This window comes from Bubalus kerabau, chromosome 1 (genome assembly GCF_029407905.1).
Source record: "Bubalus kerabau isolate K-KA32 ecotype Philippines breed swamp buffalo chromosome 1, PCC_UOA_SB_1v2, whole genome shotgun sequence".
Classification (NCBI taxonomy): domain Eukaryota; kingdom Metazoa; phylum Chordata; class Mammalia; order Artiodactyla; family Bovidae; genus Bubalus; species Bubalus kerabau.
In genome coordinates this window covers 149,575,969-149,595,604 of record NC_073624.1, presented here as the reverse complement: position 1 = coordinate 149,595,604, position 19,636 = coordinate 149,575,969, and the positions used below count along the sequence as shown (strand labels likewise).

Sequence of the window (19,636 nt, the reverse complement as noted above, 5' to 3'; positions counted from 1 at the left end):
ACTGGAAAATTAACTTACTAGGTTTTCATTTAATACAGGGAACATCTCATTTTACATATTAGACATTGTTTTTTGGGGAAAAAGAGTTTAAATCAAAATATCTTTGACGCACATTATCTTTTATGGCCTAGAAAATCAAAATTATTTAAAGAGGCCCAACCCATCAAAAATTTTAAATAAAACTAGACATTCTCTGAAATAACTTTGTAATCAAATTAGTGAATAATTATTGCTTAGTTTGAGGATTTTGAAATTTACATTAAAAACCCAACATACAGAACTGGGGATGTAAGTGATGTAAATTATCTGCCCATAATGTCAATCAGACTTTAGCTTTTGGGGGCTGGCCTAACACCATGAAACAGTGGTATAAAAATAAGCTTCAAAGAGCTTGTGCCTGAGAGAAATGTCCTCAAGGACTCTGAGTTCAGGCCTGGACTTTTCCAATGCTTCCATTTGAAGTCCTAAGAGAGTGGGGAGTGTTGCCCAAGCAGAGGGTGCAGACTTAATCCTCTGCAGATAAGGGTGGGAGTAACAAGTTACACTTCCTGAGTGCTTACAAGCCAGCTCTTCCTTTCTTTTCCTCATTTGCAATTTTTTTGGCCACACCACGTGGCACGTGGGATCGAATCCGCGCCCCCTTCAGTAGATGGGCAGAGTCTTAATCACTGGACATCTAGGGATGTTCCTCCCTAGATGGACGGATCTTCACGTCCATCAGCTCGGTTCATCATCCCTGCAGCCTTTGAAAACTTTACTCTGACCAGCTCCATTTCCCAGGTGAGAAACTGAGAGGTTAACAGCAATTTGCTCGATGTCACACGCTAGAAAGTGATGGAGCTCCTACCTGGCTGGGAGCCATTACAGCCTGGTGTCAGTAATATGCCTTATCTTTGCTTAAACGGGTCAGAAAACTGGCACAGATCTTCAGGTAAAGCAGCTGACTCCTATTAAACGTCTTTTGGGATAAGGAATTACCCTGCGGAGAAGGGTATGTGAGTCAAAGGTGAGCTCCCAGTGTGCGCGAGATGTCGACAGTCAATTCCTAGGTGGTCCAAGCTGAGAACTGGTTACCCTCCTGGGTCAGATGCACAAAGCCCGCCAGGTCAGAAGGATCACGGCCAAAGCCGGCCGCCAGCCACGTGGCCCAGCCTGCGAGCTGAGCGCCGGTCAGCGGAGGCGCGGCCCGAGGGGGTGGAGCTAGGGCGCCCGGACTCGCCAGCCTTACGAAGTGCGCCTGCGCACGGGGTGGGCTCGAGCGCGCCAGCGGCGTTAAAGGCGGCTCCCCGCCCTGCTAGCCGCGCCAGTCTCTGCAGTGCGCAGGCGCGGAGCTCATTTCTTGTCAATCGGCGCCGCGTGCGGGCGTGTGGCTCTGTAGCAATAGCGGCGGCGGCGGCGGCGGCGGCGGCTGTTCTCTGGCGCGATGAGCGGCTTCAGCAGCGAGGAGCGCGCGGCGCCCTTCACCCTCGAGTACCGAGTCTTCCTCAGTGAGTGTCGGAGGCCCACGGCCCCTCCCTGCCAGCCCGCCCATTCATTCCAGGGCCTCGCTTCGGCTCCGGCTCCAGCAGTTGCGGCCCGCGCTCGGCTCGCTGTCCCGGGCGCCGGCCGGCCTCCTCCTCCGGTCCCGGGGACCTGGGCGGCGGGTCTGGGAGGGTCTGGCCCACATTTCACACGTCCCGCTCGCGCGTCGGACGGCGTGGATAGGCGTTCCCCTTTCACACGCCCGATTGGACCTGAACCTGCGCCAGGCTAATTTCGCAGGTGTCCGGCTCAGGCAGTGTCTGATGGGAAAAGGAAATCACTGAGCCACCCTAAATAAGGTGTCTTGGGCTAAGCTAATCCCCGTAAGAGGATTATTCAATTCGGAGGAACGGGGTGGGGGAGAGGAGGTGATGGTGGAGACATCCTAAGACCTTAATTCCTCCACTGTAGCTCAGATTGTGGGGACCTGGAGGAGTCAAGTCCAGGCCCACGTCCTACAGATGGGGAAACTAAGGCCCGGATCAGGAGCGGTCAGTAGAGTACTGGACCGGTCCCTCTGAGGTCCCAGTGGCGCTTCTGTCTCCTTGAGGCTTGGTTTCCCATAGCCCTGATGCTGGAAAGATGCCTTATGAAACAGAAAGCTGTTCCCCTCCCGTCAAACAGGTGACGTCAGTCGGGCAAGCATGAGTAAGAAAGTGCCAAGTTTTGGCCCCTGGGCCGTGGGATCGCGTCTAAGGGCTACCCACCCAAAGTCTGCTGTAGGCTCCGCTTTCCTTTAGCCTCCTAGGTGGGGGAAAGCTATCTCTTGTTTATCTTTATCTTCTTACCACCCCCCCCCCTCCACCCTGCCAAGATTATTAGAGATAAGGGAGGCGTTTCTGTTTTAACTGCTTCACTATTTTGTTCCAAAGGAAATGGGCAGGTGCCTTGAGTTCTATGAGTTCCGGGTATGAAGAGCAGTAAAGAGACGGGAAGAGGGTATACATGGTTAATACTGAAAGAACAAAGCTCCTAGCCTAAAGTAGCCTGGTGTTAGAGGAAAAAGAAAGTGAGCTATTAAGTTACACAACTAGTTGAAGTTTAGACTGCCATTTAAAATCGAAAAAAAGTGTGGGACCTCCCCCACCCATTTTATGAATTTCGGGATTCAGCAACAAGGGCAGTGCAGAAACCTTTGACAAATAATTCACTGAGCAGTTTTTCTGGAGTTAGTGTTGGCTCCAGAATTTCTCTGTAGGAGGGACTTAGAGAAGTGACTCTAGTTTGAAGGTTCGGGGATGATTACGGTAATCGTTTTCAAGTTATATTTATAGAAGAAAAACAATTTTTACTCAGATTATGCACAGGTAGTGATGCATTGGAGAAGGAAATGGCAACCCACTCCAGTGTTCTTGCCTGGAGAATCCCAGGGACGGGGTAGCCTTGTGGGCTGCCGTCTACGGGGGTCGCACAGAGTCAGACATGACTGAAGCGACTTAGCAGCAGCAGCAGCAGTGAGTACTATATAATTTTAATTAAAAAAATTATAGACTTCTTAGCATCCTTCTTTAATAAGAGAAGCTTTTACCTCTATAATGTTAATTTGCCAATCTTTTTAAAACTGATAGTGGGTTGGATTACAAGTCACTGTTGACTCTGAAGGGTCATGGGGACGGTCACTGCTCAATTTTTCCTATTCCACCTTGATTTTTAATCATGAAGGAATGCAGTGTGGACTAAGCCTTAAGTTTCCTAAAGAATAGTGAGGAAGTTTTAGAAGTAGTTTTTGGATATGGTAGCTAGTTCTCTAGAATACAGAAATTGCCTGTTAAAGTGAGTTACAACTAGATTATCCTTAAGAAAAATTATGATCTCAGATGGCTCTGTCTCCCTGGAAATACCACTTAAAGCAACACAGTTTACCCAGGTATGTCATTAGCTCTGTTAACTGATGTAAGGTCAAACAGCTTGCTTGCCTTTTGTATACCAGACACTGCAGACAGGCTCTGGGGTACACAGGTTTGTAAAGCAGTCCCCACCCTCACCAGAGGTTAGTATCTTCTAGACCCCTAAGGAACAAGTAGAATGAAAACCTAACCTGGTCTTGGAGCAGTCAAGTATAAAACCAGTTTCTCTGGGGTGGGAATAAAATCTGGCGAGTGGTGTTGATATGGGGAGGAGAGGGTATGTGGGATATCTCTATACCTTTTTCTCAACTTTGTTGTAAATCTAAACGTTCTCTTAAAAAGTCTTGAAAAACGTGTACTTCATGCATCTGGTAATGTAATTAACAAATAAAAGTAATATTTTCTAATTGATTTTGCAGAAAATGAAAAAGGACAATATATCTCTCCATTTCATGATATTCCAATTTATGCAGATAAGGTAAGACCTCATTCTCTGACCATAGTCTCTTTGCTCAGCTCAGTTTGACATGTGGATTTTCTTATATGTCTTAACAAGTGCTTAAAATGCCTCATTGTGCTACAAGTTAAAGGTGCGTTGACTAAAAAGGAGACTGTCTTCAATTCAGATTTTTTGGTTAGAAGAAGCAGCTATAATTTGGAGAAGGAGTAGAGGAACAGAAACAAATGTATTAAAGCTGCCTGGGTTAAAAAAAAAAACCCACCAGAATTGCTGGTAACTCTTTTAGTTTTTATTTTCATTTTTGCCTTTTTATATTTCCTAATCTTTTTGCAAAGAACATGTATTATTTGTGCAAATTTAAATAGTTTTTTTTTTTAAAGCCATTTCTTGTTTTATGCTCCCTCCCAGTAGGAAAAGTTTATACATATTTAGGAACTGACACAAGGACAAATGTCTGATTCTTTTTTATACCTTTAAGGTTTTTGTTTTTTATTCAGCCAGGAAGCTTGACCCACAGTGAGTGCAAATCTTTTAGATGTTAATACATAATACCTGTGAATATCACATTCCAGTGTTTGTCTAGAATAATAAAGATGAAATCTCATCCTTATGTGTGCTGAGTCTTACTTTTTTTCTCTGCTGGACTATCAGAAATAGATAAATTCATTGTACTTCTACCAGGAAATTGCTACAGTTCTGTCCTGACACTTGGACACTGGCAGAAAATCTAATCTGTGTGTTGCTTCTGAGTAGCCTGCCTGAGCTGGGCTCTAACTGGAGGCAGTGGAGCAAACAGCCCGAGGCCAATTTTGTGGTATAGTTACCGGAGAGACCTCTAATTGGCATGTGTTCTCTGGTGGGATTCTCAAAGCTGTACTTACTCAGAACCTTTTAATTTGTTACCTCTGATTTCCTGGGAGTTGATATGAACTGCAGAATCCTTGTTTCCTCTTGAATTGGCGTCGTTTGGTTGACTTGGCATCATTTGGTTGGCTTGAATTGTCTTGTATAATTAGTAATCAAAGTACTTTGCAGTTACATTTCAGACCATTTTGAATAATCAAGAGGTATAAAATGATGACCCTAAGTTTATTGACACCTTGACATACAGATGTAGTAAGGAAGGAAACCATTTTCTTGACATCTAGCTGGGTGGGTGGGTGGGTGGGTGGGTGTGTGTGTGTGTGTGTGTGTGTGTGTGTGTGTGTGTGTGTTCATAGTATCTTAGCCTGTTTGGGTTGCTGTAACAAAGTACCTAGACTGGGTAGCTTATAAAGAGCAGAAATTTGTTGCTTGCAGTTCTGAAGGCTAGAAGGCTGACATCAGGGTGCCAGCATGTCTGGGCAAGGGTCCTTTTCTGGTCATGGAGTTCTAGCTGTTTGTGTGGTGGAAGGAGCCTCTTTTATAAGGCACTGATCTGATTGACGAGGATTCCACCCTTATGTCTTAAGCATTTCCCAAAGGTCACACCTACTGTACCCTCACTCTTGAGGGTTAAGATTCCAACATACGAGTTTTGGAGGGACAGAAACATGTAGCCCATAGCTGTAAGTTATTGGACAGTATTCTAGCCAAGGACCAGAAAAATCATAGCAGTTACGGTGCCTAATCTTGTTGCTGCTACAAGTTACCCCAAAATAGGAAGCTGAGGTTACTTTTTGATGTTGTGTAAAACATCTTCACTCTGGTTACCCTGCAACTCCTTAATGTCTTACACAGGACTGGTTGTATCTATAATCTGGGATTACTGAAGTGAAGAGTCTGCCTTTGTACCATCCTGGTGGTGGTGGTGTAATTGCTAAGTCATGTCTGACTCTTGCAACCCACCAGGCTCCCCTGTCCATGGGATTTCCCAGGCAAGAATACTGGAGTGGTTTGCTATTTCCTTCTGCAGGGCATCTTCCGCACCCAGGGATTGAACCTGATCTCCTGCATTGCAAGCGGTCTCCTGCAATGCTGGGGATTCCTTACCTCTGAGCCAGCAGGGAAGCCCCTTTGTACTATCCTGGGCTGGCTTAAAAGCACAAGTTCTGGCAATGACAATGGATTTCACCAGTGGTCGAGACCTCAGTGAACTGAAGACTCCTGCCTTAGAGGCAGGAAAGAGTCGTTTTTGTTTTGTTTTTAAGGAAGTTTAGTCTATACAAAACATGGGTGTGGTACACATAACTTATTTTGGATTCTAGCCTAAATAAAAGATCTGATTAATTCCATTGTTTACAGAAGAGTGTGATTTTTTGGGGAAAAAAAAATTCAGTATGAATTAGTTTATGTAAATACATTTCTGTGTGGGTACACATAGACTTTATCCCTAATGTGCCCTGCAGTTTGAGGGATGACAATGAGGGAATGTGCCTTTAACACAACTCAGCTCTACAAGGAAAAAATGCCCAAAGGCTTGTATTCTACTCCATATCAGGACCTTTCAATGTAGGTAGAATTTGGGAATTCTGGAGTGGTTCAGTGCTTAAGACTCCTGCTTAGACTATGGGAGGCATGGGTTTGATCCCTAGTTGGGGAAGTAAGATTCTGCATGCTATATGGCGAGGCCAAAAAAAAAAAAAAAAACGTGGACAGTAAGTATTTGATTTCTTATTATGTGTCATTAGATAATTGATCAGCCAGTTCTGGAAATCTCTGTGACTCGGATACCCTCCTTGGGTTATTTCTAGACCCACTGGGTGCAAGTGAAGGAGGCACTCACTGGATGTTTAATTGTAGGGATACCCTTTGCTCTGGGTCTATTTTGGGATCAAATATAAAAACATCTGTAGCCCAAAGTGTATTCTGACTTAAAACTTCTGAGATAACAGAAAATTTAAATATCCAGAACGTAAACAGGAATAACGGTGTGAAACACTGGGTAGATTAAAAAGCTTTATCAAAATCAAGCTACATCAAAACCTTAAAGTGCTCAAGTATCATGAGTTGATGTTCTAATTTTAGAAGTTTGGTATCTTCTATTCCATATCTTAAACTTCTGTGTTAAATACCAGTTGTAACCATATAGGCTTCTGTAATGGTTTTCAGGTGACTGTTGGGAGAATATGTAAATACGGAACTTTTTGCCTTTAAAACAGCCAAGCTTCTAGTCAAATGGGTGGTTGCTCTAGAAACTGGACAGGATATTTTCTGCAGTTGTGTACCATTCTTAACTTTTTAAAGATACTATCTTACTATACCTGAAATTTCTAGAGGAGATATGCCACCCAAGTGGATGCTTTTTAGATTATTGTTGACCCTTGAGCAATGTGGGATTAAGGCCCCTGCTGGCCTATGATTTACAGTTGGCCCCCTGTATTCCTCCCTATCTGGGGATTCAATTGACAGATCAGGTAGTTCTGTAGTATATTTACTATTGGAAAAAATCCACATATAAGTGAACCTACACGGTTCAAACCCAAAGTGTTGTTCCAAGGTCAGTGGTACTCACTTCCTTACAGGGTTTGCTTTGTTTTGAATTTTCTATTTGTTTTTATAGACAGTTTTATAAATGAAACTTTAAAGAATGTCACTAAATTAATAATTTAAATACTGTTCCGCTTCTCCAACATTATATGTATATAGACTGGTTGGAGTTTTGTTTTGTATTTCCCAAAGTGAAGTTAGAACTGGGAACATAGATGAAAAGTGATAGCAATTAAAACTTAATTGGCATGTCGTAACTAAGAATAAACTCCTATTTTTCTCCCCTCAGATGACCTTTAAGATGGCTAAATTTTAAAAACAGATATCCTGACCATAATCTCTGGTTTATCAATTTTGTCAAAAAGGTAAAGTTATAAAACAAACTTGAAACAAACTCATAAAGAGAACAAACTCGTGGTTGCCTGAACAGGGATGAGGGAAGTGGTTACGGGAGATTGAGGTACAATCTTCCAGTTATAAAATAAGTTATGAGGATGTAGTACAGCATGGGGAATATAGTTAATAATATTGTAATCACTTTGTATGGTGACAGATGGCAACTAGACTTATCATGGTGATGATTTTATAATGTATATAAATATCAAATCACCATGTGGTACTCCTGAAACTCACATATTTTAAGTCAATTATATATCAATCAAAAAAATAAATGAAAAGACAAAATTTTTTGGATGGATTTGACTAAAAAAAAAGTTGTGATGATTAAATATGCATGTAATGTGCATTCATAATGCCTGGCTTATAAAGTCTAAATATACAATAACCAAAAAAAACACACAAAAAACCCCCACAATAGGATGATGTTAACCACAGCGACTGGCTCTGTCTGAAGCCTTTCAGAGCTCTAGTGTAGAAAGATCACTGAACTGGGAGTAAGAAACCTTGGGTTTAGTCCTGGTTTTGCCACTAACTATCTTGGTCATATTGAGCAAGTTGCCTCACCTCTGAGCACTGTTGGTTTTAGTGGGTGTTTTAGATTACATTTAGCACCATGCTAAAGCCCTTATGTGGATTATCTCCTTTAGCCGACATTCCAATCTCCAGGCTGGGTTCTTTCATTAACTTAGTTGTCCAGGATTACCAACCAGCATTCATAAGCAGCAGTGGCAGGGTGCACACCCAGCTGTTAGAACCTGTCGTGTTAACCATTGAGCCACACGGGCTCAACTGAGAATGGGTGGTAGATTTTCCTCTGTGTTTTTTGGTGTTTTCCAGATTTTCTACAGTTGATATCTCTTTGATGTTTATAAAGGAAAAAAGCGGGGAGGAGAAGCAGGAAAAAGAAAAAAAAGATTTGCTTAATTTTTTTTAACTTAGAATTCAAAAGAAATGAGTAAGAACTTTTTTTATTTGGGAAGGCTATAAACTCCTCTAGTTTGGGGATTCTTGGTGGCCTTGAGACCCTGGAATACTCATTGATGAGTTTCTGAGGTTCTGAAATCTTTCTGAAATTGCAGTTTGGTGTAAGTGTGCATTTTTCTTGAAAGAGGTTCTATGGTCAAAATTCTTAGTCATTGCAAATCATAGGAAAGGTTGACAGCTTGATATGCAGACTCTTGCTTGATTTTATAAAGATAAGAAAAACAGATATGGTTAAGCTATCTATTTCCAAAATTTAGTCATCTTAAAGCTCATCTGAAGGGAAAAAATAGGAGCTTATTATGTCAATTAAGTTTTACTATTTTATATGTGTGTGGTATATGGCAGTGTACGTTACCAAATACAAGAGCTTTTTGAAACTGCTATGAGTAAAAATGTGTGTGATTGGAAAACAAATGAGCATTACTGAATCGTGTTTGTTTTTAAATTTTAATGGGTTAACTATCTTCCCTGGACACTTAATTTGTTGAGAAAATTTTTTTTTGGTTGATGTAAATCATGTTTTCCTTTGTGAAATTATAATTTAAATGAACAAGGGGCACACAAGTGAACTTTGGTAATCACATTTCTTTTGTGTCAGCTTCTCCAATAGACTTTTGTTACTTGTCATTGAAAGAATTTCAGGAGCCCATTTTTAAAAATTTATTTTTCAGCTCTATTAAGATATAATTGTCGAATAGTCATTGTATTTAAGGTGTTCAGTGCGATGTTTGGTATATGTAAACATTGTGAAATGATCCTCTTAATCATGTTCATTAACCTCTCCATCCACCTCATTTATTTTGGGTGTGTTTGGTAAGATCTGCTATCTTAGCAGAATTCATAGAACCATGCTATATATACATTAGGTCTCCTGAACTTATCATGCTTATAACTGAAAGTCTGTACATTTCAGACTGGGGGGATCAACATTCCCCCCATTTCTCCTACCCCTATGCTGCTGCTAACTCACTTCAGTCGTGTCTGACTCTGTGCGTCCCCATAGGTGGCAGCCCAACAGGCTCCCCCAGCCCTGGCAACTATCATTCTACTTTCTGTTTCTATGAGCTCAACTTTTTTAGATTCCACATATGAGTGAGGTTATGTAGTATTCGTTTTTCTCTGACTTAATTCCTTGAGCATAGTATCTTCCACATTCATCCGTATTATCATAAATGGCAGGGTTTCCTTTTTTTTTTAAAGGCTGAATATTCCACTTGCGTGTGTGCGTGCACGTGTATCACATCTTCTTTATCCCCTCACCCACTGATGGACACTTAGATTGTTTCCATATCTTGGCTATTGTGAATAATGCTGCAGTGAGCAACGCAGTAACGATCTCTCTTTGGGATTCTGATTTACTTTCTTTTGGACACATACCCAGAAGTGCGACTGCTGGATCATATGTGATAGTTTTCTTGTGTGTGTTTTGAGGCACCGCCATGCATTTTCCATAAGGGCCAATTTACAACCCCATCAACAGCGCACAGGAGGAACTCGTTTACTTTTAACAATTTAGGATATATCCTGTAATCTCAGAACTGACTTTGAAGTCAACTTAAAACCAGGTGTTCCTTAGTGAGTACTTAATAGGATAAAAATACTGTTAGAAATGATATCTGCTGTACCTTTACAAAAGCACCTTTATGGGAGTAGAGCATTTCCTTACTAAATACATGGACTCTTCTAATAGGAATTTTATATTTCAAAAATACTCTAGAGGTTAGGAAAAAAAATAAGGTAAGCTGCCCTTTTTTTTTTTTTTCAGCCTCTTCATATCTACTGTTGATAAATTTAGAAGAAAATTCTATTACCACTTTTTTTTTCCCCTAATTTTATTGCAAAACAGAAAAATAAAAGGATGGTGGAATCAGTATGAGTTCGTATTTCTTCCTAAGTCTGGTATTTACTTGGTTTCTGAAGTTATTTAGAGAAACACATGAAGAATCAACATGGAAATGCTAATTTAAGCCACTTATGCAATTTTGCAGTACAGCAAGTCATGTTCACCAGATTTCAGATCCAGTGTTGGGAAAAGATCATAAGTCTCCCAATAAAGACACATTTAACGTTACTACTAAGTTTCATGGATGGGATGTAATTAAGAACATATTCCCTATATATGTACTTAATGATGTTAATAGTTACACTTTACCTAATAGTCATAGCCTATTCATTAGTAAATGACCTGTCGGACTACTGACTTGATTGCCAAGAAAATTCACCAGTTTGGAAATGAGACCTATGCTCACTGTAATACTCCTGGCTAATCAATGAAGTTAGAAACCTGATTGAGATATAGGTTGATTTCTTCTATTTCTAAAGCAATTTTATTTTAAATCTTTTTGATTAATGGAACGCTATGATTTAGAATTTCTGGTCTCCTTAGAATCTGGACAGCTATAGCATTAACATTTTCATCTTACTGATGAAATGATTATAAATCTGGGCAGTCAGACTGATGGCTATGTTTCAGACTTTGGAAGCTGTGGTTTGTCTTTCCCCTGCTTCCTACAGCCTTGTCAAGGTCATCCTACTAGGAATTAGTAGGATGTGGCTTCTTAGAAATTAGCTACTAATTTCTAAATTAGCTAATTTCTAAGAAGTACCAAACCTTCAGGCTTTCTTTCTCTGAAACTGTAAACAGGGAGCTGAAGGCTTGATGCCAGAGCAGGAATTTAGAATCCAAAACACAGTAGAAGTGGAGAACAGTTCTGAGAAGCCTTAACAATGGGAATAACAAGATAATAAATCCAGCATTGAGCTAAGTAATAGTTGAAACCAGTTAGGATTAAAGAAAGAAAGCATGAATTTTTAGGTAGTACTTAACTGCCATAAACACTGGAAATATTAGAATGCATAATTTTTTCCATTTTTTTAATTTGTAAAATACACATAACATAAAATCGACTGTCGTAACCACTTGGAAGTATAGAGCTCAGAGGTATTAAGTACATTCATCTTGTTTTGCAACCGTCACCACTCTACATCTCCAGAACTCTTTTCATCTCGCAAAACTTACATTCTGTATACCCAGTAAACAATAATTTCCCATTCTCCCCCATCCCCAACACCCTGGAAACCACCATTCGGCTCCCTATCTCTATGGGTTCGACTTCTCTAGATACCTCCTGTGAGTGGAATCATAGAGTAATTTGTCTTTTTGTGACTGGCTTATTTCACTTAGCATAACATCCTCAGGGCTTATCCCTGTTGTGGCATGTGTCAGCATTTCTTTCCCTTTTAAGGCTGAATGGTATTCTGTTGTATGTACATACCACATTTTGCTTATCCATTCTTGCCTTGAAGGACACTTGGATGCTTCTGGGTTTTAGCTGTTGTGAACGATGCTGCCCCAAACATGGGTGTAGGGATCTCTTCAAGACCTGCTTTCAATTCTGGGGGTGCGGGGTATATACCCAGAAGTGGAATGGCTGGATCATATGGTAATTCTGTTTTTAATTTTTTGAGGAGCCACCATACTGTTTTCCACAGTGGCTGTACCATTTTACATTCCTATCAACAGTGTGTAAGAGTTCCAAATAGAATGCATTATGTTTTAACAGAAAAAGTGTTGCTTTTTTTTCCCCAGTAGCAGTGGAGTGATTGGTTGGATTTCTCATATCAGTTGCCCTGAAAATCCTGAGGATCATTGTGTGCCTAGTGGCAGCTCCCTGAACTGCAGACATGGTGTCTAGGAGAAACAAACTGTTCTTTACTAGTAGTTCCTTCTAAAGAATAAGAACATCTTCCCTTTTTAAATATCAAAATAATTGGAAAACACCCTCTTTTGATAATAATTGATGGGGAAAGTAGTGACTGAAAGTTATTACGCATTCATTACTTTAAAAAAAGAATCAGTAATCACTACGGTAGCTACCTACACTTGAAAAATCGCTAAACATTCATTTTACACAGGTCCTCACCTAGATGTGTGGACTTCAGGCTATAGCCTGAGGCCTGTAAGCTAAGTGATATGGTTCAGAAATCCGAACTCTTCGGGAGCTGAAAAAGCTTGAAATCTGTTCACTGCTTGTATCTGGCACAAAACAGTGGTGCTCAATACATATCTGTTGATGAAAAATGAATGAACGGTCTCTGGGGCTTCTTGCAGGATACTCCCTGCTATTTTTGGCTCAGCTAATTTCTAAGAAGTACCAAACCTTCAGGCTTTCAGAGTTCTTCTGTTTTCAGTAGTTGTTTCCTGAAAGATGTTCTGTTTCCAGTAATGTTGTTTCTTTCTCTTTTTCTACATTCTTAATAGTTTATGTAGGTTTGTAGTATTAGATAATGTGGTTTTTGAGGATCTCTATGTGTTTATCATTTAATAAAGTGTTCAATGTATTTTCCAAACTTTGAATCAATGATTTTTATTTGCTCCTTTTTTTTACTTGAGGTGTTTTATTCATTTGTTGATATTTTATTTTAAAAGATTAGCCAGTATCCCAGACTTAGAACAAACTTCTGGTCTCCAGAAAGTAAGAATGAGGGCAGGAGATAGATAGGGAGTTTGAGATCGACATGTACACACTGCTATATTTAAAATGGATAACCAAGAAGGTCCTACTGTGTAGCATAGGGAACTCTGCTCAGTGTTAGGTGGCAGCCTGGGTGGGAGGGCAGTTTGGAGGAAAATGGATAAATTTATACGTATGGCTGAGTCTGTTTGGTGTCCACCAGAAACTATCACAATACTGTTAATCAGCTATATTTTAATACAAAATAGTGAAATCGCTCAGTCGTGTCCGACTCTTTACGACCCCATGGACTGTAGCCCACCAGGCTCCTCCGTCCATGGGATTCTCCAGGCAAGAATACTGGAGTGGGTTCCATTTCCTTCTCCAGGGGATCTTCCCGACCTAGGGATTGAACCCACGTCTCCCGCATTGCGGGCAGACGCTTTAACCTATAAAGTTTAAGAAAAGCCAGTTTCCTTGGTGTTCTGGTCTCAGGTAATCTTTTCATGTAGTAACAGCGCCATCTTGTGGACCTTAAGGGTATTACTACTGTACACTTTTAAGTTCTGACTTGTTTGCGAATGTGCAGATCTTTCATTTTAACACCTGAGGCGTAGACGTGGTGCTAGCTACTAGACGCTTCCAGTGAGTAGAATGACATGTAATCACATATTGAGTCTGAGGTTTCCTACCCATGAATAATGTGTTACTTTTTCTAAAACCATACAGTATGACTTCAGGGATAGAGCAGTATACTAAGTCCTGGATTTAAATAATGTCTCCATATTTTGGGCTTCCGTGGTAACTCAGCTGGTAAAAAATCAGCCTGCAATGCAGGAGACCCTGGTTCGATCCCTGGGTTGGGAAGATCCCCTGGAGGAGGGCATGGCAACCCACTCCATATTGTGGCCTGGAGAATCCCCATGGACAGAGCCTGGCGGGCTACAGTCCATGGGTTGGCAAAGAGTTGGATACAACTGAGCAACTAAGCACAACATAGCACCATTCTTTGGGTTTTTTATGCTGTATAGAGTAGGTGTCAGAAGGCTTGGAGCAGAAACTGAGGAATACTATAGTCTCCCTTAGTTTGACCAAGAACCTAAATAAGTGACAGAAGTTTTAGCCTCTTGAATATAAATCTGTGTAGCTTTCTGCTTAGCCAAAGTAGCAGCAAGGTAATTACTGTCTGGAAACCTTTGGCTTATTTCCTGTACTGATCGTCATCAGTCCCTGTTTTTTGATGCAAAGTAGCAAAGAAGTCAGACTCGACTGAGCGACTTCACTTTCACTTTTCACTTTCATGCATTGGAGAAGGAAATGGCAACCCACTCCAGTGTTCTTGCCTGGAGAATCCCAGGGACGGGGGAGCCTGGTGGGCTGCCGTCTATGGGGTTGCACAGAGTCGGACACGACTGAAGTGACTTAGCAGCAGCAGCAGCAAAGAAGTAATTCTAATAAGTGTGTCATTAAGTGATTTTCATTTTAAATCATTGTTTAAAATATGCATTTTTAGAAAAGTAATGGCAGATTTGGCATCATGTGCGCCCTTTTATAGAAGTTTTAAACTGAAAAACTGCATTTAAAATTTTATTCCATGGTAAAAAATAATTTTACAACTATTTAAAGTATAGTTTTATTTAGAGACTCTTTCAAGTTGATACTTGACTCTGGTATACAAAGGAGGTAACAAAGTGATTTTTCTTTAATTGGGTTTTCAGACAGTAAGCATCTGAGTTTTTTTTTTAATATATCATTCAATTTCAAATAGTTTAAGGCTGTAAACTGATTACAGTAGAACTGTCATTGGTTAAAATATTTTTGGAGCATAGTGTTTTATCTTCATAGTATTTTATATACAGAATACTATAAAATACTTCACAGTATTTTATATACAGAAGAGCCATACAAAAAGGATCTTCATGACCCAGATAACCACAATGATGTGATTACTTACCTAGAGCCAGACATCCTGGAATGCAAAGTCAAGTGGGCCTTACGAAGCATCACTATAAACAAAGCTAGTGGAGGTGATGAATTCCAGTTGAGCTATTTCAATTCCTAAAAGATGATGCTGTTAATGTGCTGCAGTCAATATACCAGCAAATTTGGAAAACTCAGCAGTGGACACAGGACTGGAAAAAGGTCAGTTTTCAACCCAATCCCAAAGAAAAGCAATGCCAAAGAATGTTTAAACTACAGCACAATTGCACTCATCTCACACACTAGCAAAGTAATGCTCAAAATTCTCCAAGCCAGGCTTCAGCAGTATGTGAACCATGAACTTCCAGATGTTCAAGCTGGATTTAGAAAAGGCAGAGGAACCAGAGATCAAATTGCCAACATCTGTCGGATCATCGGAAAAGCAAGAGTTCCAGAAAAACATCTATTTCTGCTTTATCGATTACACCAAAGCCTTTGACTGTGTGGATCATAACAAACTAGAAAATTCTGAAAGAGATGGGACTACCAGACCACCTGACCTGCCTCCTGAGAAATCGGTATGCAGGTCAAGAAGCAACGGTTAGAACCAGACATGGAACAACAGACTGGTTCAAAATTGGGAAACGAGTATGTCAAGGCTGTATATTATCACCCTGCTTATTTAACTTATATATGCAAAGTATATCATGCAAAATACTGGGCTGGATGAATCACAAGCTGGAATCAAGATTGCCAGGAGAAATATCAATAACCTCAGATATGCAGATGACACCACCCTTATGGCAGAAAGCAAAGAACTAAAGAGCTTCTTGATGAAAGTGAAAGAGGAGAGTGAAAAAGTTGGCTTAAAGCTCAACATTCAGAAAACAAAGATCATGCCATCCAGTCCCATCACTTCATGGCAAATAGATGAGGAAACAATGGAAACAGTGAGAGACTTTATTTTGGGGGGCTCCAAAATCACTGCAAATGGTGACTGCAGCCTTGAAATTAAAAGATGCTTCCTCCTTGGAAGAAAAGCTATGACCAACCTAGACAGCATATTAACAAGCAGAGACATTACTTTGCCAACAAAGGTCAAAGCTATGGTTTTTCCAGTAGTCATGTATGGATGTGAGAGTTGGACTATAAAGAAAGCTGAGCACAGAAGAATTGATGCTTTTGAACTGTGGTGTTGGAGAAGACTCTTGAGAGTCTCTTGGACTGCAAGGAGATCCAACCAGTCAATCCTACAGGAAGTCCGTCCTGAATATTCATTGGAAGAACTGATGCTGAAGCAGAAACTCCAATACTTTAGCCATCTGATGCGTAGAGCTGACTCATTTGAAAAGACCCTGATGCCGGGAAAGATTGAAGGTAGGAGGAGAAGGGGATGACAGAGGAAGAGATGATTGGATGGCATCACCGACTCGATGGACATGAGTTTGAGCAAGCTCCCACGGATTTGGTGATGGACAGGGAAGCCTGGAGTGCTGCAGTCCATGCGGTCACAAAGAGTCGGACACAACTGAGCAACTGCACTTATCTTCAGTGTCAGGCTTCTTGTCTTTTTGAGGAGTACCTGATTTTTTAAACAGCTCCCCTTGTAGCTCAGCTGGCAAAGAATCTGCCTGTAGTGTGGGAATCCTGGGTTTGATCCCCGGGTTGGGGACATCCCCTGGAGAAGGGAAAGGCTAACCACTCCAGTTCTGGCCTGGGGGATTCCATGGACAGTATAGTCCATGGGGTTGCAAAGAGTTGGACATGACTGAGTGACTTTCAGTGATTTTAAAAAAAGACAAGAAGTTTGACACTGAAGGTAAAATAACTATGTTCCAAAAATATTTTAACCATACCTGATTTTTAAAAGGCTTCTCTGCTGGCTCAGATGGTGAAGAATCTGCCTGCAATGCAGGAGACCTGAGTTCAATCCCTGGGTTGGGAAAATCCCCTGGACAAGGGAATGGCCACACGCTCCAGTATTCTTGCCTGGAGAATCCCATGGACAGAGCATCCTGACGAGCTACAGTCCATGGGGTCACAAGGAGTCGGACACGACTGAACAACTAACATTTCACTTTTTATTTTATCTCCAGTGCCAAACTTCTTTTGAGGAGTACCTGATTTTTAAAATCAGCCAAATTGGGGTTTCCCTGGTGGCTCAGTGATAAAGAATCTTTTCTGGCAATGAGGGAGACGCAGGTTTGATTCATGGCCCAGGAAGATCCCACGTGCTGTGGAGCAACTAAGCCCGTGCACCATAGCTGCTGAGCCTGGACTCGAGAGCCCGGGAGCCACAATTACTGAGCCCATGTGCCCAGAGCCCGTGCTCTACAAAAGGAGAAGCTGCCACAAGGAGAAGCCGGAGCACCACAACTAGAGAGTGCTCCCACTCACTGCAGCTAGAGAAAAGGCCCCTGCAGCAGTGCAGACCCAGCACAGCCAAAAATAAATAAAATTATTTTTAAAAAAACATAAAAACAGCAAGATTGGGAGAATAATGTGGGTGGGTAATCAAGCTGATTGATTTTGTTTGTTCTGATTTGGGGTTTGTCCTATACACCGCCTCTGAGATAGAAGCTTTTGATAGATTACTCAAAAGCATTTTGAATAATTGCACTGTTGCTGGAGGAAATGCATAGCTTTTGGAGACGGTTGCTTTGAAGATGGCCCTCCTCAGAGACACAAGTTCTGCTATGTTTAACACTGTTTTCTTTATAGGAACATTCTTTGCGTTCCGTCCTTACAACATTTTATTAAGAGACTCAGTATGTTTATTGAAGGGAGAGGACAGAGGAGCGCCAGTGACCATCTCCCCTTCTCTGTTTTTCAGGAAGTGTTTCACATGGTCGTTGAAGTGCCGCGCTGGTCGAATGCAAAAATGGAGGTATGTTTCAGCTTTGCTAGTCAGATACTGGTTGTCAGTTTTGCTCTGGTCACACCGAGTTGCTCAAGGGTTAAACAGCTGAAGTCCAAGGCTGTCGTCTTTCTAGTCCCAGTCGGTTTTCCAGTTGTATCTCCCCTTGCCTGCCTGTCTTCCTTCTGTGCCCCAGCTAAACTCAACCATTTATTCTGTACAAATACGCTACACTTTTTCTTTTCCCACGCCTTTGCTTCTGGCACTCCCCAAACCCAGAATCACCTTTTTCTCTTCTGTCTTCTCTCTCTAATTCCTTTGTTGACTCCTCCATGTAGTTAACAGGCTTGCTTCAGTCAGCCCAGCCATAAAAATAATTTTATTGGAATTTCTGTCACATTGTATTAATTTATTCTGATGACACCTAATAAATTTGGCTTTTTGTTGTGGATATCCATAATATTTTCTATCACCTAAGCTTTTTGACAGTAATAAAACTTTATATGTAATAGACAAATATTTGACTAATTCTAAAGGCTTTAAAGGAAAGCTGAAGTTAGATATTTTCTCAAATGTTAGGATTTATTCTAGCTAATTTTAATTTTTGCTTTCTGGAATTAGTAAATGTTCTTTTCCCCATCTTGTTCGTTCCTGTGTACCTCAAATAAATTTTCCACTTACAGGCTGATTATGATGAAACTTTTATTTTAAATTATGAAAGTGTTCAGGGTAAAAATATATCATGTAAATGGAACTAAGGGATGCCTATTTCATAATTCCTTAAATCCCTATTTGAATAGTATTTTAGATACAAATATACAATGATTTGAAATTTTTTGTTTCAGATTGCTACAAAGGACCCTTTAAACCCAATTAAACAAGATGTGAAGAAAGGAAAACTCCGTTATGTTGCAAATCTGTTCCCTTATAAAGGATATATCTGGAACTACGGTGCCATCCCTCAGGTCTGTCTCTGTGCAGTTGTGAGGAATGTACTTTTCAGCTTAGCTTATGAAAATTTAACCTACTACTTAAAAAAAAGACTTAAATACCTATAAAAAGTTGTTCCTATCAGATCAGATCAGTCGCTCAGTCGTGTCCGACTCTTTGCGACCCCATGAATCGCAGCACGCCAGGCCTCTCTGTCCCTCACCAACTCCCGGAGTTCACTCAGACTCATATCCATCGGGTCAGTGATGCCATCCAGCCATCTCATCCTCTGTCGTCCCCTTCTCCTCCTGCCCCCAATCCCTCCCAGCATCAGAGTCTTTTCTAATGAGTCAACTCTTTGCATGAGGTGGCCACAAGTACTGGAGTTTCAGCTTTAGCATCATTCCTTCCAAAGAAATCCCAGGGCTGATCTCCTTCAGAATGGACTGGTTGGATCTCCTTGCAGTCCAAGGGACTCTCAAGAGTCTTCTCCAACACCACAGTTCAAAAGCATCAATTCTTTGGCGCTCAGCTTTCTTCACAGTCCAACTCTCACATCCATACATGACCACAGGAAAAACCATAGCCTTGACTAGACGAACCTTTGTTGGCAAAGTAATGTCTCTGCTTTTGAATATGCTGTCTAGGTTGGTCATAACTTTCCTTCCAAGGAGTAAGTGTCTTTTAATTTCATGGCTGCAGTCACCATCTGCAGTGATTTTGGAGCCCAGAAAAATAAAGTCTGACACTGTTTCCACTGTTTCCCCATCTATTTCCCATGAAGTGATGGGACCGGATGCCCTGATCTTCGTTTTCTGAATGTTGAGCTTTAAGCCAACTTTTTCACTTTCCACTT

At 41.0% G+C, this 19,636-nt stretch overlaps 1 protein-coding gene across 1 annotated transcript in view; it reads left to right on the top strand.

Annotated features, from left to right (window-relative positions):
• Positions 1-1,280: 1,280 nt before the first annotated feature.
• The window catches only part of PPA1 (inorganic pyrophosphatase 1), a 37,282-nt gene continuing 18,926 nt past the window's right edge, over positions 1,281-19,636 (top strand). Inside the window, exons 1-4 of the mRNA XM_055535005.1 lie at positions 1,281-1,487; positions 3,788-3,846; positions 17,827-17,880; positions 18,696-18,815. Of these exons, the coding sequence (XP_055390980.1) occupies positions 1,424-1,487; positions 3,788-3,846; positions 17,827-17,880; positions 18,696-18,815 (297 nt within the window). The 5' untranslated portion in view covers positions 1,281-1,423. The remainder of the gene's footprint in view (positions 1,488-3,787; positions 3,847-17,826; positions 17,881-18,695; positions 18,816-19,636) is intronic.